Source organism: Bufo bufo, chromosome 3 (assembly GCF_905171765.1).
Source record: "Bufo bufo chromosome 3, aBufBuf1.1, whole genome shotgun sequence".
NCBI lineage: Eukaryota > Metazoa > Chordata > Amphibia > Anura > Bufonidae > Bufo > Bufo bufo.
Genome location: NC_053391.1, coordinates 695,067,676 through 695,094,490, shown reverse-complemented (window position 1 = coordinate 695,094,490; position 26,815 = coordinate 695,067,676). Strand labels below are relative to the sequence as shown.

Sequence of the window (26,815 nt, the reverse complement as noted above, 5' to 3'; positions counted from 1 at the left end):
AGGCGCAGTGTAGCCCGAGCCTTAATAATGCAAAATCAAAAGCATTTAATATCTCGCTCCCATAGTTGGAAGTTTCAGGACTCTAATTTCCCGTTCTGCTAACAGCCTCCTACAATACACGTCACTCACACAATCACCCACCGCTCCTCAGAAAGCTCAGACTTCTAGAAAGGTGGAGCGTCTACCACACATCTCGCATCGGGAGAGTTAACTCTCTAAAAATTATTATACTATTTTAGAGCTCTGCCGATCGCATTTCCAACATATTTCCTGAAAACCACACAACTGACGTCTCTTGGATTTGTTTGGGATAATTCTATTCCACTTTATATAGACATAAACTCAGAGGAGGTCTCAGGTACCGAATGATCAGAAATCCCACCAAGCAGCTCAGATAGCTCAGTTCGCCTCCTTCACTCCATCAGAGATGCCCCTCGTTGGCTTCCCCTTGAAGCCTTGGAGACTCATCCCCTGTCCATGGACTCTGTTCTATGGACTCCACCTCCTTAACCCCTTAATGACCAGGACATTATCCATTTTAGTTTTTCATTCCATCTTCCCAAAGCCATAACTTTTTTATTTTTCTATTCCAGTAGCCGTACGAGGGCGGTTTTTTGCAGAACAAATTGTACTTTCTAATGGAACCATTTACGGTTTCATACAATGTAGTGGGGAACTTAGTAATTTTATGGAGCTGTGTGGGGGCTCATTTTTTAGATTAAATAAGCGAGGTTATAAATGACCACATGAGCAACACCTGAGGCAAGAGGTGCGGCCAGTACCAGAACCAACACAGACGCCTATTGATCCACAAGGAAAACCTGTCAGATCAAACCACGTGTTGCCAGTCTCACCGATCTCCTGTCACGGGAACGTCCGTGACAAAATTACTATGAGGGGCCACAGCTGGGCATATTACTATGAGGGGCCACAGCTGGGCATATTACTATGAGGGGTCACAGCTGGGCATATTACTGTGAGGGGGCACAGCTTGGCATATTACTATGAGGGGCCACAGCTGGGCATATTACTGTGAGGGGACACAGCTGGGCATATTACTGTGAGGGGACACAGCTGGGCATATTACTATGAGGGGACATGGCTGGGCATATTACTGTGAGGGGACACGGCTGGGCATATTACTATGAGGGGACATGGCTGGGCATATTACTATGAGGGGACATGGCTGGGCATATTACTATGAGGGGCCACAGCTGGGCATATTACTGTGAGGGGACACAGCTGGGCATATTACTCTGTGGGGACACAGCTGGGCATATTACTGTGAGGAGACACAGCTGGGCATATTACTAGGAGGGGCCACGGCTGGGCATATTACTAGGAGGGGCCACAGCTGGGCATATTACTGTGAGGAGACACAGCTGGGCATATTACTAGGAGGGGCCACAGCTGGGCATATTACTAGGAGGGGCCACGGCTGGGCATATTACTGTGAGGAGACACAGCTGGGCATAATACTATGAGGGGCCACAGCTGGGCATATTACTGTGAGGAGACACAGCTGGGCATATTACTATGAGGGGCCACAGCTGGGCATATTACTGTGAGGAGACACAGCTGGGCATATTACTAGGAGGGGCCACGGCTGGGCATATTACCATGAGGGGACACAGCTGGGCATATTACTGTGAGGGGACACAGCTGGGCATATTACCGTGAGGGGCCACAGCTAGGAATATTACTATGAGGGGGCACAGCTGGGCATATTACTATGAGGGGGCACAGCTGGGCATATTACTAGGAGGGGCCACAGCTGGGCATATTACTATGAGGGGACACAGCTGGGCATATTACTATGAGGGGACACAGCTGGGCATATTACTATGAGGGGCCACAGCTGGGCATATTACTAGGAGGGGCCACAGCTGGGCATATTACTGTGAGGGGACACAGCTGGGCATATTACTGTGAGGGGACACAGCTGGGCATATTACTATGAGGGGACACAGCTGGGCATATTACTGTGAGGGGCCACAGCTGGGCATATTACTGTGAGGGGCCACAGCTGGGCATATTACTATGAGGGGCCACAGCTGGGCATATTACTTTGAGGGGACACAGCTGGGCATATTACTGTGAGGGGCCACAGCTGGGCATATTACTATGAGGGGACACAGCTGGGCATATTACTGTGAGGGGACACAGCTGGGCATATTACTATGAGGGGCCACAGCTGGGCATATTACTGTGAGGGGCCACAGCTAGGCATATTACTGTGAGGGGACACAGCTGGGCATATTACTATGAGGGGCCACAGCTGGGCATATTACTGTGAGGGGCCACAGCTAGGCATATTACTGTGAGGGGACACAGCTGGGCATATTACTGTGAGGGGCCACAGCTGGGCATATTACTGTGAGGAGACACAGCTGGGCATATTACTATGAGGGGACACAGCTGGGCATATTACTGTGAGGGGGCACAGCTGGGCATATTACTGCTAGGGGCCACAGCTGGGCATATTACTATGAGGGGCCACAGCTGGGCATATTACTATGAGGGGTCACAGCTGGGCATATTACTGTGAGGGGGCACAGCTTGGCATATTACTATGAGGGGCCACAGCTGGGCATATTACTGTGAGGGGACACAGCTGGGCATATTACTGTGAGGGGACACAGCTGGGCATATTACTATGAGGGGACACAGCTGGGCATATTACTATGAGGGGACATGGCTGGGCATATTACTGTGAGGGGACACGGCTGGGCATATTACTATGAGGGGACATGGCTGGGCATATTACTATGAGGGGACATGGCTGGGCATATTACTATGAGGGGCCACAGCTGGGCATATTACTGTGAGGGGACACAGCTGGGCATATTACTCTGTGGGGACACAGCTGGGCATATTACTGTGAGGAGACACAGCTGGGCATATTACTAGGAGGGGCCACGGCTGGGCATATTACTAGGAGGGGCCACAGCTGGGCATATTACTGTGAGGAGACACAGCTGGGCATATTACTAGGAGGGGCCACAGCTGGGCATATTACTAGGAGGGGCCACGGCTGGGCATATTACTGTGAGGAGACACAGCTGGGCATATTACTATGAGGGGCCACAGCTGGGCATATTACTGTGAGGAGACACAGCTGGGCATATTACTATGAGGGGCCACAGCTGGGCATATTACTGTGAGGAGACACAGCTGGGCATATTACTATGAGGGGCCACAGCTGGGCATATTACTGTGAGGAGACACAGCTGGGCATATTACTAGGAGGGGCCACGGCTGGGCATATTACCATGAGGGGACACAGCTGGGCATATTACTGTGAGGGGACACAGCTGGGCATATTACCGTGAGGGGCCACAGCTAGGAATATTACTATGAGGGGGCACAGCTGGGCATATTACTATGAGGGGGCACAGCTGGGCATATTACTAGGAGGGGCCACAGCTGGGCATATTACTATGAGGGGACACAGCTGGGCATATTACTATGAGGGGACACAGCTGGGCATATTACTATGAGGGGCCACAGCTGGGCATATTACTAGGAGGGGCCACAGCTGGGCATATTACTGTGAGGGGACACACCTTGGCATATTACTGTGAGGGGACACAGCTGGGCATATTACTGTGAGGGGACACAGCTGGGCATATTACTATGAGGGGACACAGCTGGGCATATTACTGTGAGGGGCCACAGCTGGGCATATTACTGTGAGGGGCCACAGCTGGGCATATTACTATGAGGGGCCACAGCTGGGCATATTACTTTGAGGGGACACAGCTGGGCATATTACTGTGAGGGGCCACAGCTGGGCATATTACTATGAGGGGACACAGCTGGGCATATTACTGTGAGGGGACACAGCTGGGCATATTACTATGAGGGGCCACAGCTGGGCATATTACTGTGAGGGGCCACAGCTAGGCATATTACTGTGAGGGGACACAGCTGGGCATATTACTATGAGGGGCCACAGCTGGGCATATTACTGTGAGGGGCCACAGCTAGGCATATTACTGTGAGGGGACACAGCTGGGCATATTACTGTGAGGGGCCACAGCTGGGCATATTACTATGAGGGGACACAGCTGGGCATATTACTGTGAGGGGACACAGCTGGGCATATTACTATGAGGGGGCACAGCTGGGCATATTACTGTGAGGGGGCACAGCTGGGCATATTACTATGAGGAGACACAGCTGGGCATATTACTATGAGGGGACACAGCTGGGCATATTACCATGAGGGGACACAGCTGGGCATATTACTGTGAGGGGACACAGCTGGGCATATTACTGTGAGGGGCCACAGCTGGGCATATTACTATGAGGGGACACAGCTGGGCATATTACTGTGAGGGGACACAGCTGGGCATATTACTATGAGGGGCCACAGCTGGGCATATTACTATGAGGGGCCACAGCTAGGCATATTACTAGGAGGGGACACAGCTGGGCATATTACTGTGAGGGGACACAGCTGGGCATATTACTATGAGGGGGCACAGCTGGGCATATTACTGTGAGGGGACACAGCTGGGCATATTACTGTGAGGAGACACAGCTGGGCATATTACTATGAGGGGACACAGCTGGGCATATTACTGTGAGGGGACACAGCTGGGCATATTACTGTGAGGGGCCACAGCTGGGCATATTACTATGAGGGGACACAGCTGGGCATATTACTGTGAGGGGACACAGCTGGGCATATTACTATGAGGGGCCACAGCTGGGCATATTACTATGAGGGGCCACAGCTAGGCATATTACTAGGAGGGGACACAGCTGGGCATATTACTGTGAGGGGACACAGCTGGGCATATTACTATGAGGGGCCACAGCTGGGCATATTACTGTGAGGGGGCACAGCTGGGCACATTACTGTGAGGGGACACAGCTGGGCATATTACTGTGAGGGGGCACAGCTGGGCATATTACTGCTAGGGGACACAGCTGGGCATATTACTATGAGGGGCCACAGCTGGGCATATTACTGTGAGGGGACACAGCTGGGCATATTACTGTGAGGGGGCACAGCTGGGCATATTACTGTAAGGGGGCACAGCTGGGCATATTACTATGAGGGGCCACAGCTGGGCATATTACTATGAGGGGACACAGCTGGGCATATTACTGTGAGGGGCCACAGCTGGGCATATTACTATGAGGGGGCACAGCTGGGCATATTACTATGAGGGGACACAGCTGGGCATATTACTATGAGGGACCACAGCTGGGCATATTACTATGAGGGGGCACAGTCCTGGGAATATTACTATGAGGGGCCACAGCTGGGCATATTACTATGAGGGGGCACAGTCCTGGGCATATTACTATGAGGGGGCACAGCTGGGCATATTACTGTGAGGGGACACAGCTAGGCATATTACTGTGAGGGGGCACAGCTGGGCATATTACTATGAGGGGACACAGCTGGGCATATTACTGTGAGGGGACACAGCTGGGCATATTACTATGAGGGGGCGCAGCTGGGCATATTACTGTAAGGGGGCACAGCTGGGCATATTACTATGAGGGGGCACAGCTGGGCATATTACTATGAGGGGGCGCAGCTGGGCATATTACTATGAGGGGACATGGCTGGGCATATTACTATGAGGGGCCACAGCTGGGCATATTACTATGAGGGGACATGGCTGGGCATATTACTATGAGGGGGCGCAGCTGGGCATATTACTATGAGGGGGCGCAGCTGGGCATATTACTATGAGGGGGCACAGCTGGGCATATTACTGTGAGGGGACACAGCTGGGCATATTACTATGAGGGGCCACAGCTGGGCATATTACTATGAGGGGACATGGCTGGGCATATTACTATGAGGGGGCACAGCTGGGCATATTACTATGAGGGGACACAGCTGGGCATATTACTGTGAGGGGCACAGTCCTGGGCATATTACTGTAAGGGGGGCACATATCTGGGCATATTCTGTGAAGGGGGCACAATGCTCTCATATAAATACTGTGGGGTGGGGGAATAATTACTATGTGGGGGCATTTAGGGGATTTGGTGGGATTAGGTGTTTAGTGATGTTTTGGGCGGAGTTAGAGGCGTGGCCACATAGTGTCCCTCTTCCTTCTTTTCAGAAGTTGGGAGGTATGAGGTTTGTTGTCACCTCCCCCTCGCTGTGCACCTTTGTGGGAACTGAGGCACGAGCACATTTTGATGAAACACAATTAGTGTCTAGCAGAGTGCTTCAGGACACAGCGCAAGCTCCACTCGAGTCTCTGACAGCGCGGCGCAGGAACACGGCAGGCAGGAAACTTTGAGAGATAGCCGCGCTGTCATTGGTGGCTGGTGGGACTCCTCCTCCGGACCTCCGTCACTGCTCCACTTTCCTCCAGCGCAGCATTGACCCCCATCTCACTGCACTGTGCACGCATGCGCAGTGCAGACTTCAGAGTTCGGGCGCAGGTTTTACTGGCTGTTTTTTTTTCCTGCTGGATGTTACGGGCGGCAGAAGAAAACACCCGGGTTTTGCGGATTGTCTGTAAATTTACGGACAGTTGGCAACCCTGGCTAGGTGAAGGCATTGTTTTCTTATAGACGAAGCTCGGTGACAGGTCTAGTCACAAATGGCAGCAATAAAGTCTTGCGCCATTTACGATCCTAAATCGCACTGGAGAACATTTTGGTTGCCATCTGGTGCACTGTCATGTCTGAGAAGAGCAGCGCTATCAGTAATACCTGCCCCCGCTGTATAACACATAATGGGAGCAGTGACCCCCTCCCCGGATAACACACAGGTAAGTGTTCCCGGACTGACCTGATCAGAATATACGGGGGAGATTTCTTTTTACTATTTTCTTCATTGAAAAGCATATTTTTTTAATGGAATTTTTTTATTTAATAAATGGTTGTTTTTTTTTTACCACTTACTATAACAGTATTTTGATTGCTTTTAAAATGCAATGCATTATCCCTATAACTCATTGCATTTTAATAGCAATACAATTTTAACATTGACCAGCAGGCTGTGCCAGAGAGGCGCAGTCTGCTGGAAATTACTGAAGGCTGGTCTTGGGCCTTCATAGACCCCAGCCAGCCTTCACACACATCGGCATCGCGCGATCGCATTTGCGGGGGGTGCCGATGGGAGACAGAGGGAGTGCGCTCCCTCTGCCACCGTTTTACATGCAGCGGGCGCCGTTGCCCGCGGCATGAAAATTGTTAAACCGCACCCCTGCCGGTCCGGGCTGTTAGAGCAGGGCCACGGCTCTCGTGTGAGAGCAAAGTCCCCGCTCCCCGCTGCACGGGGCGGCCCAGCCCGAAACTCCTTAGTGACTGCCATAAAAACACGTATCAGTGGTCACTAAGGGGTTAACTTAGCACTGCCATACACATGTGCTGTACACACAGCACTGTTATACACAGACCACACTGACATACACATATACAGATGTGCTATACACCCTCAGCACTGCCATACATCCATACAGCTCTGTAACACACATACAGCTCTACTACACATATACAGCTCTGTTACACACATACAGCTCTGTTACACACATACAGCTCTACTACACATATACAGCTTTACTACACACATACAGCTCTGTTACACACATACAGCTCTACTACACATATACAGTTCTGTTACACATACAGCTCTGCTACACATACATACTTAGCATCTATACAGTGTCGGCTGTACAGTCTTCCTGCTGTGGCTCCTCCTATTGATGACAAGATTTTTTCTTACTAAAAGGGCGTCTTATAAATTGTCAAACACGGTAAGTCTGATTTTCAGTGATGTGGTCCCGGTCATAGGAGAGAACTGCTGAAAAGTATCCGCATTGTAAATGTCTTCTCTGGGACTTTGATATTGATGGCCTGTCCTCAGGAACAATATCTGACTGGTGGGGGCCCCCGACACCCTGCCCATCAGGTGCTTAAAGAGGCAGCGGCGCTGGGTGAGCACTTAGCAGTCAATTTATTAAGACCGGCTGAGGGAGACTGAGGGCCACAATAGATAGTAGAGGAAGGAGACTGAGGGCCACAATACATGGTGTAGGAAGGATACTGAGGGCCACAATAGATGGTGGAAAAAGGAGAATGGAGGCCACATAGACCACAATAGATGTTGGATGAAGGAAAATGGAGGCCAAAGGGACTACAAAAGATGGTGGAGGAAGGAGAATGGAGGCCACAGGGACCACAATAGATGGTGGATGAAGGAAAATGGAGGCTGCAGGGACCACAATAGATGTGGAGGATGGAGAATGGACGTCACAGGGGCCAAAGACTGAGGGCCACAATATATGGTGGAGGAAGGAGAATGGAGGCCACAGGGGCCACAGACTGAAGGAAACAATAGATGGTGGAGAAAGGAGAATGGAGGCCACAGACTGAGGGCCACAATAGATGGTGGAGGAAGGAGAATGGAGGCTAAAGTGACCACAATAGGTGTGGAGGAAGGAGAATGGAGGCCAAAGGGACCACAATAGATGTGGAGGAAGGAGAATGGAGGCCACAGGTACCACAGACTGAGGGCCACTGATGATGGAGGAAGGAGAGCTCTCAGCAGCTGATGACGCTGACACAAGTTCCTCCAGCTTTATGACTATTGTACATTCATGTGCTGCCATCATCACTGATTTATGACATGCCATAAAGTGAGGACACTCCTCAGGGTTCTGGATTTCTAGGACATGGACATATCATATAGCTGCCGCCATTCCTGACATCCACCACACACAAGAGGCGGCTTCTAGTGATGACATTTATGGATTTTACTAACAGCCGGGGACATTTTCTCTCCACAGTCACAATCTACAGACTTTATACTAACGCTCTGTGGACGCCTCACCCACATCTCATCTTCTTATTCTTACAGATTGGGTCGTAATGGTCTAGAAGACACTTCCTGCATCCAGTTGGCATCTGTAATAAGGAATAACCAGTCCCTGAAGATACTGGACCTGTCTGGTAACCGTCTGTCTGGTCCTCACTTCGGTGACTTGATGGAGGCTCTGTCCAGTCCGGCCGGCAGGATAGAGACATTACAGTGAGTATAAGAGATGTGTACAGGACGGAGACATGTGGGGCACACGTTATACATGGAGTTTATTCTATTTTATGCTCCGCACCATTGTTATGTCTATGAGATAAACTGCTGACCGCTCCTTGATATGTGACGTCTACTAATGTCTGACTAATGCCCCAGGTCTAGTGGTGTCAGCGCCCACCGCCCCCCTTACCTGCGCCCCTGATGTCGGCACAGTCTGTATAGAAGCGTCATCTGCAGCAGATTTATCATCTTCTCTCCACATCACTGAGATTTTACCTTTTTCCCGACTTCTAAGAACCATAACGTTTTTACTTTTCCGTTCACGTTGCCGTCTGAGGGCTTCATGCGCTGCTGTATTTTGCGGTCCGTCTAGGGAAAAGTTCTATTCCTGTCCTCGAAATGGAGAAGAATAGGAGGTTTTATGTTTTTCGAGACCACAGGACAGACTTCAGGGTGTGGGGGGCACACGGTGTAATGTCCGCACGTCTTGTGGCCCCGATGAGATTAATGGGTCTACATCAGATCCGACACCAATTATGTTTATTTTTTATTCTTTATTTTTAGATGTAAAATTAGGAAAGGGGGAGATTAGAATTTGTATTTTTAAAGATTTTTTAGTTTTTTTCTCTTTTGACTGTAATAGTAACTGTAATGCACTTTCTATGCAGTGGATGAGAACAGACGGAACACGATGGCGCCTGCGGTTTATATGGCGACTATACGGAGTTCTGTATGTCTCCGTTTCTGCACTGACCCGCGGGGTGTGGACAGACAAGGGTATATGAGGGAACACAGGGAAATCTATGGACACGTGAGCGGTCCACGGAGGACACGGACAGATCACTGGCGTGGTAATCAGCCCGTACGGGGTCAGAACTCAGCCGCACTTCAGAAATGTTTTACATGTTTTAAAAGTAGTCACTAAAAAACCTAAAAAAACGCAGCAACATCAGCAGGTGACAGAACAGATTTTGTCCGTTTTCAGCCGCGTTTCTTTCTGGACGTCTGTGAAATGTTTTTTCTCTATAGTGAAAGATGTAAAACCGCCAGATCTCCAGCACGCCGCGCCACTGAAAAGAGGCAGAAAAAACACATAATTAGAAAAACTCCAGGAATAAAACTCTTCTGTCTGATACTTTCCATAGACCTTTACTGCAAAAATCACCAAATCTCAGAAAACACCAGTAAAAGCTGTGTGTGACCGCGGCCTCTGGAGGGCGCTGCAGATTGCAGTTTGTGGCCGCCTGTGATCTCACCTCGTATGTATCGGCATGTAAAGCTGGAGGCTTCAGCAGCATTCTGCGCGCTGTCCGCCTGCGACGTGTCACAGTATAAAGCCGCACATCACAACCTACATTGTACCACGTCTATAACCACACGTGACATCATCACATATCGGGCTCCAGTAGAGAACGCTTCTCTTCATCTGTATCACTATTAGTGCCCCAGCATTTCCTCTATTAGGCTGGTCCTGAAGGGGTTAAAGCATCTGATGTGTCACACTGTGATGTGGCATGACGAGTGCAGTATGTGGCGGTACTTTATATTGTAGTATAGGTATAATATACGGCTCAGACAGGTGACAGGGCTCTCAGTGAGATGATATCTCCTGCTACATGAGTCTGTGTGCGCCACCTAGTGGTTGTCAGGTGACCTGCGGCTGCCGAGGGTTTTCCTGACATTTCCTGACATTGATATAATGAGAAACTGGAGACCTTCACACGAGGGTGGACACATCCATCTATTAGTATTACATGAGCAGCGAGTCATGTGACCACAGTATGGCGGTATTATCATCTACACAATATATAGGATTAAATGTCATATACTGGATTTTCCCTTTATAAGACGCACCCCAGGTTTAGACAACGGAAAATAAGAAAACGTATTTTCTAGATCCTCTATGAAGGGAATGTGGTTTAGTGAAGTGGAGGCGTCGAGGTCCGGAACTTCAGGTGTAACAACCAGCGATGGTGCATGTGGTCCCCTCATTAATGTACCTCCAAATAAATGTGTCTCCTGTCACTGCTCTGTGGTGTCCGGCCACGCTGCTTCTCCTGCTAGGGTTATTTTTAAGTATTTGTGTGCGACACACACACAGCTCTGCTATACACAGACAGCTCTGCTATACACACAGACAGCCCTGCTATACACACATACAGCCCTGCTATACACGCATACAGCCCTGCTATACACGCATACAGCCCTGCTATACACGCATACAGCCCTGCTATACACGCATACAGCCCTGCTATACACGCATACAGCCCTGCTATACACGCATACAGCCCTGCTATACACGCATACAGCCCTGCTATACACGCATACAGCCCTGCTATACACACATACAGCTCTGCTACACATATACAGTTCTGTTACACACATACAGCTCTGCTACACATACATACTTAGCATCTTTACTGAAAACTCACATCTCCCTACACCAGTGTCGGCTGTACAGTCTTCCTTCTCTGGCTCCTCCTATTGATGACATCATCAAAGGTCCTTAAGCTGTAGTCTTCATCTCCTTTCAGTACAGTGTAGGACCTTCCTCTCCCGTGCACTGAACGGATGGTTCTCCTGCCTGCCGGCTCTCTCACTGATCAGGCAGATCTGTATGTGCGCTCTGCCTGATCACTAATGAAGCAGTCAGGGTCTGGCCGTGCTGGATCTCCCTGACTGCTGATTATAAGACAGATTTTTTTCTTACTAAAAGGGCGTCTTATAAATTGTCAAATACGGTAAGTCTGATTTTCAGTGATGTGGTCCCGGTCATAGGAGAGAACTGCTGAAAAGTATCTGCATTGTAAATGTCTTCTCTGGGACTTTGATATTGATGGCCTGTCCTCAGGAACAATATCTGACTGGTGGGGGCCCCCGACACCCTGCCTATCGGGTGCTTAAAGAGGCAGCGGCGCTGGGTGAGCACTTAGCAGTCAATTTATTAAGACTGGCTGAGGGAAACTGAAGGCCACAATAGATAGTAGAGGAAGGAGACTGAGGGCCACAATACATGTTGTAGGAAGGATACTGAGGGCCACAATAGATGGTGGAAAAAGGAGAATGGAGGCCACATAGACCACAATAGATGTTGGATGAAGGAAAATGGAGGCCAAAGGAACTACAAAAGATGGTGGAGGAAGGAGAATGGAGGCTGCAGGGACCACAATACACTACGTGCAGAATTATTAGGCAAATGAGTATTTTGACCACATCATCCTCTTTATGCATGTTGTCTTACTCCAAGCTGTATAGGCTCGAAAGCCTACTACCAATTAAGCATATTAGGTGATGTGCATCTCTGTAATGAGAAGGGGTGTGGTCTAATGACATCAACACCCTATATTAGGTGTGCATAATTATTAGGCAACTTCCTTTCCTTTGGCAAAATGGGTCAAAAGAAGGACTTGACAGGCTCAGAAAAGTCAAAAATAGTGAGATATCTTGCAGAGGGATGCAGCACTCTTAAAATTGCAAAGCTTCTGAAGCGTGATCATCGAACAATCAAGCGTTTCATTCAAAATAGTCAACAGGGTCGCAAGAAGCGTGTGGAAAAACCAAGGCGCAAAATAACTGCCCATGAACTGAGAAAAGTCAAGCGTGCAGCTGCCAAGATGCCACTTGCCACCAGTTTGGCCATATTTCAGAGCTGCAACATCACTGGAGTGCCCAAAAGCACAAGGTGTGCAATACTCAGAGACATGGCCAAGGTAAGAAAGGCTGAAAGACGACCACCACTGAACAAGACACACAAGCTGAAACGTCAAGACTGGGCCAAGAAATATCTCAAGACTGATTTTTCTAAGGTTTTATGGACTGATGAAATGAGAGTGAGTCTTAATGGGCCAGATGGATGGGCCCGTGGCTGGATTGGTAAAGGGCAGAGAGCTCCAGTCCGACTCAGACGCCAGCAAGGTGGAGGTGGAGTACTGGTTTGGGCTGGTATCATCAAAGATGAGCTTGTGGAGCTGTTTCGGGTTGAGGATGGAGTCAAGCTCAACTCCCAGTCCTACTGCCAGTTTCTGGAAGACACCTTCTTCAAGCAGTGGTACAGGAAGAAGTCTGCATCCTTCAAGAAAAACATGATTTTCATGCAGGACAATGCTCCATCACACGCGTCCAAGTACTCCACAGCGTGGCTGGCAAGAAAGGGTATAAAAGAAGAAAATCTAATGACATGGCCTCCTTGTTCACCTGATCTGAACCGAATTGAGAACCTGTGGTCCATCATCAAATGTGAGATTTACAAGGAGGGAAAACAGTACACCTCTCTGAACAGTGTCTGTGAGGCTGTGGTTGCTGCTGCACGCAATGTTGATGGTGAACAGATCAAAACACTGACAGAATCCATGGATGGCAGGCTTTTCAGTGTCCTTGCAAAGAAAGGTGGCTATATTGGTCACTGATTTGTTTTTGTTTTGTTTTTGAATGTCAGAAATGTATATTTGTGAATGTTGAGATGTTATATTGGTTTCACTGGTAAAAATAAATAATTGAAATGGGTATATATTTGTTTTTTTGTTAAGTTGCCTAATAATTATGCACAGTAATAGTCACCTGCACACACAGATATCCCCCTAAAATAGCTAAAACTAAAAACAAACTAAAAACTACTTCCAAAAATATTCAGCTTTGATATTAATGAGTTTTTTGGGTTTATTGAGAACATGGTTGTTGTTCAATAATAAAATTAATCCTCAAAAATACAACTTGCCTAATAATTCTGCACTCCCTGTAGATGTGGAGGATGGAGAATGGAGGCCACAGGGGCCAAAGACTGAGGGCCACAATATATGGTGGAGGAAGGAGAATGGAGGCCACAGGGGCCACAGACTGAAGGACACAATAGATGGTGGAGGAAGGAGAATGGAGGCCACAGACTGAGGGCCACAATAGATGGTGGAGGAAGGAGAATGGAGGCTAAAGTGACCACAATAGGTGTGGAGGAAGGGGAATGGAGGCTGCAGGGACCACAGACTGAGGGCCACAGATGATGGAGGAAGGAGAGCTCTCAGCAGCTGATGACGCTGACACAAGTTCCTCCAGCTTTATGACTATTGTACATTCATGTGCTGCCATCATCACTGATTTATGACATGCCATAAAGTGAGGAGACTCCTCAGGGGTTCTGGATTTCTAGGACATGGACATATCATATAGCTGCCGCCATTCCTGACATCCACCACACACAAGAGGCGGCTTCTAGTGATGACATTTATGGATTTTACTAACAGCCGGGGACATTTTCTCTCCACAGTCACAATCTACAGACTTTATACTAACGCTCTGTGGACGCCTCACCCACATCTCATCTTCTTATTCTTACAGATTGGCTGGTAATGATCTAGAAGACACTTCCTGCATCCAGTTGGCATCTGTAATAAGGAATAACCGGTCCCTGAAGACACTGGACCTGTCTGGTAACCGTCTGTCTGGTCCTCACTTCGGTGACTTGATGGAGGCTCTGTCCAGTCCGGCCTGCAGGATAGAGACATTAGAGTGAGTATAAGAGATGTGTACAGGACGGAGACATGTGGGGCACACGTTATACATGGAGCTTATTCTATTCTATGCTCCGCACCATTGTTATGTCTATGAGATAAACTGCTGACCGCTCCTTGATATGTGACGTCTACTAATGTCTGACTAATGCCCCAGGTCTAGTGGTGTCAGCGCCCACCGCCCCCCTTACCTGCGCCCCTGATGTCGGCACAGTCTGTATAGAAGCGTCATCTGCAGCAGATTTATCATCTTCTCTCCACATCACTGAGATTTTACCTTTTTTCCCGACTTCTAAGAACCATAACGTTTTTACTTTTCCGTTCACGTTGCCGTCTGAGGGCTTCATGCGCTGCTGTATTTTGCGGTCCGTCTAGAGCAGGGGTGCACAACCTTTTTTGGTCTGGGGGCCGCATTGTCACATCGCTTTATTTCAAGGGGCCACAAATAAAAAATGTTGATCGGCGCTCATCTGCCTATTACACAAGCCAGTCCAAAGTGACTGGGGAGGAGTGATCGCTGCCACATTCTTCCATCTTCATTTAGATTACACAGGGAGATGTGCTGCAGATAATCGGACATCTTTAATCCTGATAAAATATGCAAATCAGCCGACAAATGAGTGATTCCTTGTTTATCGACTGATCAGCTGGACGATTATACCGCCAGATATCAGATATGAGCGCTCCTATGAACACTTGTTCCCAGTAATTGTCCCAAATATCGTGCTGCAGCATGGCCCCTGAAACCAAAGAGTTATACTTACCTGCTCCCCGTTGCTCCGGTTCTTCGAACTACCCCCGCTGTTTACACCTGGCAGTGCATGGACATGGTCATACACCACTCCAGACAATGACTGGCTTACGCGGTGATGTGGCCACAAGCAGCGTGTCACTGCTGAAGCCAGTCATTGACTGGAGCCGTGCAAGTAACCATGGTTATGCACTGTCAGATGTAAACAGAGCAGGAATTGGAAGATGGAGGCAGCGCAGAGGACCAGAGCGGAGTGGAGCAGATAATTATGAATCTTCTATTTCAGAGGCCATGCTGCAGGAACTTGTTAAAAATCATTTTTATCAGAAAAGTGGCGACATTTCCTTCCATCCTGCCTCCTATTTATAAATCATCGTTTTCCTTCACTGCAGAAAACGGAGCTCACTGGTTATTACCATCTCCTGCCAATCCCAAACATTACCTTGCTAATAATTTTTGCAACAATTTTTATTTGGGGGAAACTGTACAAAACGTTTTTAAAAAGTATATTTTTTTCAAACTATAGCTCCTTATTCTTTAAATATGCAAACTGACACCAAAATAAATTATTATAATTAGTTCCCTATTTCGTGTAGGCCGTTTTGCTATATAATATGAAAAGTTTCACGTGAATAGGGCAGTAATGGTGACGGTTTTGATTGGTGTGGGTGTTTTTTCTTTTACTTAATATATTTCTGCTACATAATATGTCCCCCAAGAGGTTATAAAAAGACCTTGGGAGACACTGTCACTTTTTAAAATTTTTCTATTTGAAATTTATTATTATTTTATTGTATTATTTTTTATAATTTTATAATATTTTTTTTTTTAGAATTTTCTATAATTTTTTTAAAATATATTTTTGCACATAATATGTCCCCCAAGGGGTCATAAAAAGACTGTTGTGGGACAGTGAACACTCTTTTATTAAGCACTTTTTCCTTTCTATTGTATTTTATTTATTTATTTATTTTATTCATTTTCAATTTTTTTGTGCCACATATTTTATTTCTCTTTTCTTTTATTTATATTTTATTATATTTTTTATTTAGTTTTCAAAATTTTTAAAATCATTTTGTAACTTTTTTATATATATTTTTACCACAATTTGTCCCCAAGAGGTCACTGAAAGACCTTTGGGAGACAATAAGTGACTTTTTTTTGTACTATTTCCACTGTAACTGGAGCATCCAAAGGAGCCCCAGTTACAGGGAAACCAGCCTGCTGCGGAGGCTTTGTACCAGGGCAGCGCTCCTCTGTTCCCGAGACACCCAGCAGCGATCACGTGATCGCCGGGTCCACACTGAGAGCGCTCATAGAGGAGAAGGCAGAAGCGCTAATAAAGCGCTTCTGTCTTCTCCTCGGCTTCCCCGCTCTCACTAATAGCCGGGGACCCTTTTCGCTCCTGCTACAGTGCAGGAGCAAAACCTGTGATCAATCTGCTGTGCGGCGCTCTGTGCAGAAACACAGCTGACCGCAGGATCAGCTGTGTTTCTGCCCAGCAGGGCGGGGGCCGCAAACCATGGCTCTGGGGGCCGCATGCAGGTTGTGCACCCCTGGTCTAGAGAAAAGTTCTATTCCTGTCCTCGAAATGGAGAAGAATAGGACGTTTTATGTTTTTCGAGACCACAGGACAGACTTCAGGGTGTGGGGGGCACACGGTGTAATGTCCTCACGTCTTGTGGCCCCGATGAGAATAATGGGTCTACATCAGATCCGCAGATCGGCTGCAGACTGAGACTACGGTCGTGTGCATGAGGCACAAGATGGATGTTTAATGGCTCCATTTAATTTACCAGAACTTGTATTGAAAACACCGGAAAACATTCTTTTTGGGGCTACAACTCCTCCATTTTTAATGTTGTTTTTTTACGGTGTTGCCGGTGTGCCAAAACTGACCTGACGACCCTATCCTGAGGATCGGTACAATTACAGCAATACCACATTTATAACAGCAATGGAGCGAGGCGCAGATATAGTGGAGTGCGCTTTGACTTGGGTGGAAGTCTTCAGGCTAGGAAGGGGTTAAGGATTGGAAGCTGGTTGAAGGGGAGGAGTGAGGTTTCGCGGGCAGTATATAGGGTTTGGGGGAGTGGTTTTGGTAAGCAGGTGTCAGTGCAAGACAGAGTGTTTGAGCAGCAGGATGTCGTCTCTGGAGGATCTTTTGGCAGCGGTCAGGGCTGCAGTTCAAGAGCATGGTGCGGAGCGTCTGCATGAGACCATTCAGGCGGCTCTTGTCCCTTCTCCTATGGCGGTGGCGGCGGAGCGACCTTCCAGGGCCAGGAGGTCGGTTCCCTCGGAGCGGCTGAGTCCGGAGTCTACCCCACGTGTGCGCCGGCGTCTCCGGAGTCCCCCTGTGAAGCGGGAGGAATGCCTCTGTGCGTGGTGGAGCGGCGGGAGAGGGCCGGGTTAACCCCGGTCCCGTCTCCCAGGCGACGAGAGGCAGGGAGCGTGGGCAGGCGGGTGTCTCCCCTGGTGTGGTCCGGAGTGGTGAGCGAACCCTGGCGGCCTTACCTGAGGTTCGGAGGGGTAGTGCGGTCGGGCGGTCTGGCAGCCTGGGCCTTCCTGGGAGCAGGGCAGCGAGGTCTTCTGCGCGCGGCCGGCGGCTGGAGCGCTTGAGGACGGACGTGTGCAGAGGAGGATAGCGTAACGTGAGTGCGTCGCGGCCCCTGGCGGTGGGCCGGCGACATGGCAGCGTGGAAGAGAACAGGGTGGTTGCCTTGTCCCCTGATCTATTACTTCAGGATGCGGCTTCTGGAAATCCTGCTGGAGAGCAGGTTATGATCAGGAGGATGGAGGAAGGAAGCGTGCGGCCATGTGTTGAGGCTGGTGCGGCGTATGAATTACGGTCACTTGCATGAGCAGGGTGATGGGGAGCTGTCGCCATTGGAGGAAGGAGAGGTTGAGCCGGGTGAAGATTCGGCGGCAGGCGCCATGGACGTCCCTCAAAGGGAATTAGCCGTGCCGTGCTGTTTGACTACGCCACTGAGGACGTCTGGGAGGAGTTCCGCGGCTGCCGGTGATGTTGTCCGGGGATGGCCAGGTGAGAGACCGGCGGGTCAAAGTCATGTTGTGGGGGATGTGGGCGCTGTTGGTATTAATGTGGGGGGTTCTGATGCTTTGGTGCGGGAGGTATTGTCAGGTATGTTGTCCTTATTGTCTCGATTAGGTTCCGGGCCTGCGGCGTCTCCAGTACCGGTCTGGGCTCCGGTACAGGCTTTGGAACGGGAGCAGGGTTCAGCGCTGGGGCCTGTGGGGGCAGGTGATGGCATTGGAGGGGGTACCCAGGCATCTGGGTCGGGAGCGGTAGCAAAGGATGTGGGTGATGGTGTTCGGTTGGCGGATGCGGCTAAATGGGAGATTTATGTGTGTTTTGAGGGGCCGCTGGGGGCTCACTTGAAGCAAGAGATTAAAGATAAGATATGGAGGGATGAGTATGTGGAGATTTTTGCGTTACTTCCCTTGGAAAAATTAAATTTGGATAGGGGGAGGCCGGACGAGAGCAAGAAGGAGGAGGAAGAGAGGAGGCGGTACAGGCTAATTCCGCGTACCTTTCAGAATTGGCTTCAAGCTTTTGCAATTCTGGCTAGTGTAGTTGGGGAGAAGGTGCCTGAGCACTGCTCGGCTCTCTTCGGTTATATGGATGCTATCGGTGAGGCGCATCGGACTTATGGGGGTGTGTCGTGGCTTAGGTATGACGAGCAGTTCCGGCAGCGGAAGGCGGTCAGGCCTAGCATTCGTTGGGACCACAAGGATATTGGTCTGTGGATGCGATTGATGGCGGCACCGAAAGGGGGTCCTCAGCCCTTTCGTGGAGGGGCCGGGGGTGGCTCGGCCTCGGAGTCTTCTGGGGGTAGCAGGAGGGGTTGTTGTTGGCAGTACAATGAAGGACATTGTAGGTTCTTGTCCGACTGCCGGTACAAACATGAGTGTTCTGGGTGTGTAGGTTCCCATAGCTTGTCCCGGTGCTTCAAGCGGGGTAAGGGTAAGGGATCCGAGGTTGTGCAGAAGAGGGGTGACGCCGGTGAGGGTGGACGAGATGGAGCCATATTTAAAGATGTATCCAAATAGGGAGGCGGCACAGTTGTTGTTGGGAGGGTTTACTGAGGGTTTTGTTATTCCATGCGGTTTGGCGGGTGTCAGTCGGGCTCTTCGGAATTTGTCTTCGGCATTGCGCTATCCGGCTGTGGTGAGGGACAAGATTGCCGGGGAGATTGCTGCTGGTAGGGTTGTAGGCCCCTTTGTGGAGTGTCCTTTGCCGGATTTGTGGGTTTCTCCTTTGGGTTTAGTTCCTAAGAAGGAGCCTAATAAGTTTCGGCTTATTCATCATTTGTCTTATCCGCTTGGTGGGTCGGTGAATGATGGTATAGCGGATGAGTTGTGCTCAGTGTCGTACACATCTTTAGATGAGGCAGTGCGGTGGGTACGACGTTTTGGGCAGGGCGCTCTACTTGCAAAAACGGACATTGAGGCCGCCTTTCGGTTGTTGCCTATTCACCCTGATAGCTTGCATTTATTGGGTTTTCAGTGGGATGGCTGTTATTACGTTGATTGTTGTTTGCCGATGGGTTGTGCGATTTCGTGCTCCTTGTTTGAGTCGTTTAGTTCTTTTTTGGAATGGGTGATAAAGATGGAAGCGGGGTGGAGTTCGGTCTTGCACTACTTAGATGATTTTCTGTTTTTGGGTCCGGCTGGATCTAGGGTATGTTCTGTTTTGTTACATACCATGGAGAGGGTGGCGGCTCGTTTTGGTATTCCGTTGGCGGCTGATAAGACGGAGGGCCCTTCCACGGTTATAACGTTTTTGGGGATCGAGATTGACAGTGTGGCCATGGAGTGTCGCCTGCCTGTTGATAAGCTGTCTGATCTGTTGAATGAAGTGTTGTTCTTGCGGAAGCGAAGAAAGTACAGCTCAAGCGGGTTCAGTCGGTTTTAGGTAAATTGAATTTCGCTTGTCGTATCTTGCCAATGGGGCGGGTGTTTTGTCGTCGCTTGGCCCTGCCAACTGCGGGCGTTGCTGCACCTTTTCATTATTTGCGTTTGCCTGCTGCGGTGAAGGAGGATTTAGTGGTGTGGGAGAATTTTTTGTCTGAATATAATAATGGCCGGTCTGTGTGGATGGAAGCGGTGGTTGATAGTGTTGATCTGGAATTGTTCTCTGACGCGTCTGGTTCCTTTGGCTATGGGGTTTTTTGTACGGGTCAGTGGAGTGCCGGCGCTTGGCCGGTGGAATGGAGGCAGGCCGGTTTCCTTACTAATTTGGTATTGTTGGAGCTTTTTCCTATTGTTTTGGCTACTGAGTTGTGGGGGGACTTGCTTAGGAATCGGCGGGTTCGTTTCTACTGTGATAACATGGGTGTGGTCCAGGCAATTAACAGCCAGACGGCGAATTCGCCTCCGGTTTTGAATTTGCTGCGACATCTAGTTTTACGGGGTTTGCAGTTGAATGCATGTTTTGTTGCGGTGCATGTGCCGGGAGTGGATAACTCACTTGCCGATTCCCTTTCTCGCTTTCAGTGGGATCGTTTTCGTGGCCTGGCGCCGGGTGCCGAGGTCAAGGGGTTGCCCTGCCCCCAGTGGCTCTGGAGCGTGGCCTTGGGGTGTCGGCGGGCCTGATTAGACAGTCTCTGAGTAGAGGTACGTGGTTGGCCTATTCTTCAGTGTGGGTGTTGTGGGAGGAATTGATTGAACAGATGGGTGGTTGCAGTTCTTTTGAAGAATTTAGGATGTTGTTGATATTTTGGGTGGGTCAGTTTTATGCGGAAGGTTTGTTGTTTTCGGTGGCGTCAAAGAGGGTAGCGGCTGTTGCTTTCTGGTTGCGCCTGAGGGGCTTGGGTGATGTGTCTAGGTGTTTCATGCTGCGGCAGGCCTTGAAGGGTTACCGTCGTAGTGTGGTACGGAAGGATACTAGGAGGCCGGTTTCTTTTGCGGTGTTACAGATGCTGTGGAAGGAAGCGGGGTTGGTTTGTAAATCAGCGTACGAAGTGTGTAGGGCGGCGTTTGTATTGGCCTTTTTCAGGGCTTTTCGGATCTCTGAGTTGGTGGCGGCAAGTCGCACGAGTGGGGGCGGTTTGTTGTGGGAGGATGTTGTGCTGGTGGATGGTGCTTTGAGATGTCTGCTGCGCAAGTCAAAAACAGATCAGGTGGGTAAGGGCGTGGTTGTATGGCTTAGGCCACTTGCAGAGTCGGTTGTTTGCCCAGTGCGTTGTGTCAGGGAATTCTTGGCATTGCGGCCGGGTGGCACGGGTGTTTTGCTGGTTCATGTGGATGGTTCGTGTTTGTCTCAGTTCCAGTTTGTGGCTGTTTTTAGGAAATGTTTGTCGGCTGCGGGTTTTCCGGCGAAGGAATTTGCATCACACTCATTCAGGATTGGGGCCGCGACTGAGGCTTCCAGGTGGGGGCTTGGAGAGGAGGTTATAAAACGTATAGGGCGGTGGGAGTCTGATTGTTTTCGGTCGTATGTTAGGCCTCATCTCTTGTAGTGTGTGGGGATGAATTGTTTTTTCATTATTAATTTGTGGGGATCGGAATTGGCAGTGACGGTTGTTTTATTTGACTTTGTTTTTGCAGGGGCGGCACCTTGTCTTGCGTGGATTTTTGGGCATTCGTATGTCTACTGGGGGGCTTTGAGAGCTGATGTTCGGCGGAACGGCCGTCAATTGGGTTTTTCGATGGAGGAACTGCAAGTCCGGTGGATTGGTTTAAGGGGGCTTCTCTGGGGGCGGGTTTTGCCTGAAATCCATACGAATGTTCTGTTGGATCGCTCGCCTGACATTTTGGTTTTGCATGTGGGTGGCAATGATTTGGGAGTACGTCGGTCGCGAGATGAGATTCGGGACATCAAGTTGGACGTGTTGCGTTTGGTGTCGGATTTTCCGGGCTTGCTGTTGGTATGGTCGGAGGTAGTTGCGAGGAGTAGTTGGCGTTTTGCAAGGTCGGTGGAACGAATCAACAAAGCTCGGGCGAAGTTAAACAAGGAGGTGGGGCGTTTTGTTCGCAGACAAGGTGGTGTGGTGGTTCGTCATCTGGAATTGGAGGCGGCGTCGCCTCAATTCTTGAGATCTGATGGCGTGCATCTGAATGAAGTAGGTATTGATATGTGGGCCTTAGGTATCCAGGAGGGGCTGGAGACGGCTCTTAGGGTGTGGCAGGACGCCCACAGGTGAGGTGTCACCGGTGGTCTTCTAGTGGCTGATGGATATGAGATCCTGGGGGAGCAATACAATGGTTTAAGAGATGCAGGACATGTTGGAGCCTGTATCTCATGTGGTTTGTGAATGCCGAGGATGGGGCTCCTGTTTGGGCTAAAAGGTCTACAGGAGGAGATACTTGGATACTTCAAGGATTTGGTGCCCTTGAGTCGGTGAGTGCGGCCGAGGGTAATCTTGAAGTATAAGGAGAGATGGTTACGGAAGATACCGCTTGTTTGGGTTGCCCTCCAGAATCCTTGTTACAGTACAGTGGTTCATAATGTTGAAGGATGTATAAAAGTGATTATTGTTATTATGTTATTTGTGTGTACAATAAAGTTGGCCGTAATGGTCATTTTACCAAGCAATAAGGTGTCAGAGTGGTTATTGGTAAGAAAAGGGGTTTAGTGAATATAGCCTGAGGAGAAATCTTCCATCCTTGAAGTCATATGGTTTCTTTAATATTTTACTGTTTTTAAAGTAATAAAAACCTTTGATAAATCTGAATCTCCTTCCCGGTCGTATCCTGACCCCATGGCCGCTTTCTATCTCCATCTACACGGCGGAGGCTGGTTTTTGCCGGGCGAGCTGTAGTTTTTATTGGTGCCATTTTGGGTCACAAATAACTTTTTGATCTTTTTATTTTCTTATTATTTTCAGGGGGTGAAGTGACCAAAAAACAGCGATCGCTGTGCGGGACAATCACTTGTACATTTTACTAGTTCGGATATTTTCAGATGCGGCGACACCAATTATGTTTATTTTTTATTCTTTATTTTTAGATGTAAAATTAGGAAAGGGGGAGATTAGAATTTGTATTTTTTAAAGATTTTTTAGTTTTTTTCTCTTTTAACTGTAATAGTAACTGTAATGCACTTTCTATGCAGTGGATTAGAACAGACAGAACACGATGGCGCCTGCGGTTTATATGGCGACTATACGGAGTTCTGTATGTCTCCGTTCCTGCACTGACGCGCGGGGTGTGGACAGACAAGGGTATATGAGGAAACACAGGGAAATCTATGGACACGTGAGCGGTCCACGGAGGACACGGACAGATCACTGGCGTGTTAATCCGCCCGTACGGGGTCAGAACTCAGCCGCACTTCAGAAATGTTTTACATGTTTTATTAGTCACTAAACAAAACTAAAAAACGCAGCGACATCAGCAGGTGACAGAACAGATTTTGTCCGTTTTCAGCCGCGTTTCTCTCTGGACGTCTGTGAAATGTTTTTCCTCTATAGTGAAAGATGTAAAACCGCCAGATCTCCAGCACGCCGCGCCGCTGAAAAGAGGCAGAAAAAACACATCATTAGAAAAACTCCAGGAATAAAACTCTTCTGTCTGATACTTTCCATAGACCTTTACTGCAAAAATCACCAAATCTCAGAAAACACCAGTAAAAGCAGTGTGTGAACGCGGCCTCTGGAGGGCGCTGCAGACTGCAGTCTGTGGCCGCCTGTGATCTCACCTCCTATGTATCGGCATGTAAAGCTGGAGGCTTCAGCAGCATTCTGCGCGCTGTCCGCCTGCGACGTGTCACAGTATAAAGCCGCACATCACAACCTACATTGTGCCACGTCTATAACCACACGTGACATCATCACATATCGGGCTCCAGTAGAGAACGCTTCTCTTCATCTGTATCACTATTAGCGCCCCATCATTTCCTGTATTAGGCTGGTCCTGAAGGGGTTAAAGCATCTGATGTGCCACACTGTGATGTGGCATGACGAGTGCAGTATGTGGCGGTACTTTATACTGTAGTACAGGTATAATATACGGCTCAGACAGGTGACAGGGCTCTCAGTGAGATGATATCTCCTGCTACATGAGTCTGTGTGCGCCACCTAGTGGCTGTCAGGTGACCTGCGGCTGCCGAGGGTTTTCCTGATATTTCCTGATATTGATATAATGAGAAACTGGAGACCTTCACACGAGGGTGGACACATCCATCTATTAGTATTACATGAGCAGCGAGTCATGTGACCACAGTATGGCGGTATTATCATCTACACAATATATAGGATTATATGTCATATACTGGATTTTCCCTTTATAAGACGCACCCCAGGTTTAGACAACGGAAAATAAGAAAACGTATTTTCTAGATCCTCTATGAAGGGAATGTGGTTTAGTGAAGTGGAGGCGTCGAGGTCCGGAACTTCAGGTGTAACAACCAGCGATGGTGCATGTGGTCCCCTCATTAATGTACCTCCAAATAAATGTGTCTCCTGTCACTGCTCTGTGGTGTCCGGCAGGGCCGGACTGGGACAAAAAATAGGCCCGGGCATTTTGGACTGAGCAGCCCAATCACATGACCCTCAACAGGCCCCACCCCCCTTGCAGTCGAGGGGCGGAGCCAAAACCGGAAGCACAATTGAGAGGCAGGGCCAGCCACCAGTAAGATAGGAAGGCTTCAGCCAACACACAAGCTTCTTTGGGGGTCCCCAGGTGACATTAGGGGTCTTAGTACGATCCGGGCACCTAATCCGGCAGAAAATGCAAGGAATCGACTGGACACAAAGCACAGCATGCAGCGGTTTATGTCCCGCTGATTCTCTGCATTTTTCCCAGATTGTGGCCGGATCTCTGCCGTACCCCATTGTAGTTGATGGGGGCGGCGGGCATTCTGTCTGCATCCAGCAGTGCCGAATCCAGTAAATTCTCCGCTGGAACAGCCGCCAGGATCACTAACGCAGTTGTGAAAGTAGCCTAATACAGCCCCACATACCTCTTCCATCCAGTGATGTCTCCTTTGATGTAGATGTTCTCTTTCTTCATCTTCTCCATTCAGACCAGACCGCCATGATGATTTCTTTCAGCCATCTCTTCTCTCTGCAGAGTTTGACAGACATCTTAGTTTCCTACTTTTCCATCATCCTCCAATTAACATCCCATCATGCACCCCCAATACTGAGAAGCTGTGCTCCCCAAAACTATACTGCAAAAAGACCTGTGCTAAGCTGATACTGTGTCAGGTGCCCCCACAGTAATGGTGCTCCCAAAGTCCCAACAATAGTAATTATTTCTTTGCCAGAGTGCATTTAGTAGTAATAGTGCTCCTACAGTGCCCCCAACAGTAATTGTGTCCCACAAGTAATAATGCTCCCATAGTCCCCCAGTTGTAATAAAGCCCACCATAATGCCCCGATAGTAATAATTCTCTTTATAATGTGTGACAGTAGAACCCCCCCCCCCCTCTTATAATGTGCACCAGTACAAAAAATGCCCCGTTGTGTGGCAGTAAAAAAAGAAATATCTCCTCTTAGTGCCCCCAGTAGAGCCAATGTCCCCAGAGTGCCCTCATGTGTTCCAATGACCCGTGCTGTGTGCCACTACAAAAAACACTTAGTGCCCCCAGTTAAGCTTAGGTGCCCATAGTGCCCCTATAATTTGTGCCAGTCTAAAATACTCCCATATAGTCCCCCCAGAAGATGCCCCCATAGTGCTCCTTCCCCTGTTTCCATAGTGCCCTCCATAATGTGGGACTATAAAATGCCCCTATAGATACCCCCATAATGCTCCTTTCCTCCCTTCCCCATAGTGGCATCAAAATGGTTGCCAGTATTAAATGCCCCTATATAATGCCCTCATAGTGCTCTTGTCCCCCACTTCTCCATAGTGCCCACCTATAATGCGTGCCAGTATATAGGGCCCCCAGTAGATGCCCCCATAGTGCTCCTTCCCCTCTTCTCCATAGTGCCCCCCCATAATGTGCCAGTATATAGGGCCCTCATAGTGCTTCCCCTCTTCTCCATAGTGCCCCCCTATGTTGTGCCAGTATATAGGCCCCCCATATTGTGCCAGTATATAGGCCCCCCCCATATTGTGCCAGTATATATGGCCCCATAGTGCTTCCCCTCTTCTCCATAGTGCCGACCCCCCCCATATTGTGCCAGTATATAGGGCCCCATAGTGCCCCCCCCATATTGTGCCAGTATATAGGGCCCCATAGTGCTTCCCCTCTTCTCCATAGTGCCCCCCTATGTTGTGCCAGTATATAGGCCCCCCATATTGTGCCAGTATATATGGCCCCATAGTGCTTCCCCTCTTCTCCATAGTGCTGACCCCCCCTATATTGTGCCAGTATATAGGGCCCCCACCCCCCTTCTTGCCACAGTATAGTATAAAATTTAATAATAAAAACAATAAACTCATATACTTACCTCCATGCTGCTGTCAGCGATGCGATGCAGGCCTCTTCCGGCCTGTGTCCCGCGCTGTACGGCTCGGGCGGCGCGCGCGATGACGTCTTCAATCCGCCTGCACCGGCCTCTGATAGGCTACAGTCACTAGGCCTGTAGCCTATCAGAGGAATGGGCAAGGGAGACGCCTCTCCCCTGCTCCATT

General features: G+C 49.1%; 1 protein-coding gene across 13 annotated transcripts in view; it reads left to right on the top strand.

The window, feature by feature from the left end:
- The window catches only part of LOC120996579 (NACHT, LRR and PYD domains-containing protein 12-like), a 335,847-nt gene that overhangs the window by 195,861 nt on the left and 113,171 nt on the right, over positions 1-26,815 (top strand). For 8 of the 13 annotated variants that reach the window (XM_040426588.1, XM_040426589.1, XM_040426579.1 and 5 more), the window contains 2 exons: positions 8,846-9,016; positions 14,348-14,518. The exons of 1 other annotated variant lie outside the window; for it this stretch is intronic. In XM_040426588.1, the coding sequence (XP_040282522.1) occupies positions 8,846-9,016; positions 14,348-14,518 (342 nt within the window). The remainder of the gene's footprint in view (positions 1-8,845; positions 9,017-14,347; positions 14,519-26,815) is intronic. 4 more of the 13 variants (XM_040426592.1, XM_040426590.1, XM_040426586.1 and 1 more) reach the window with 2 other exon arrangements.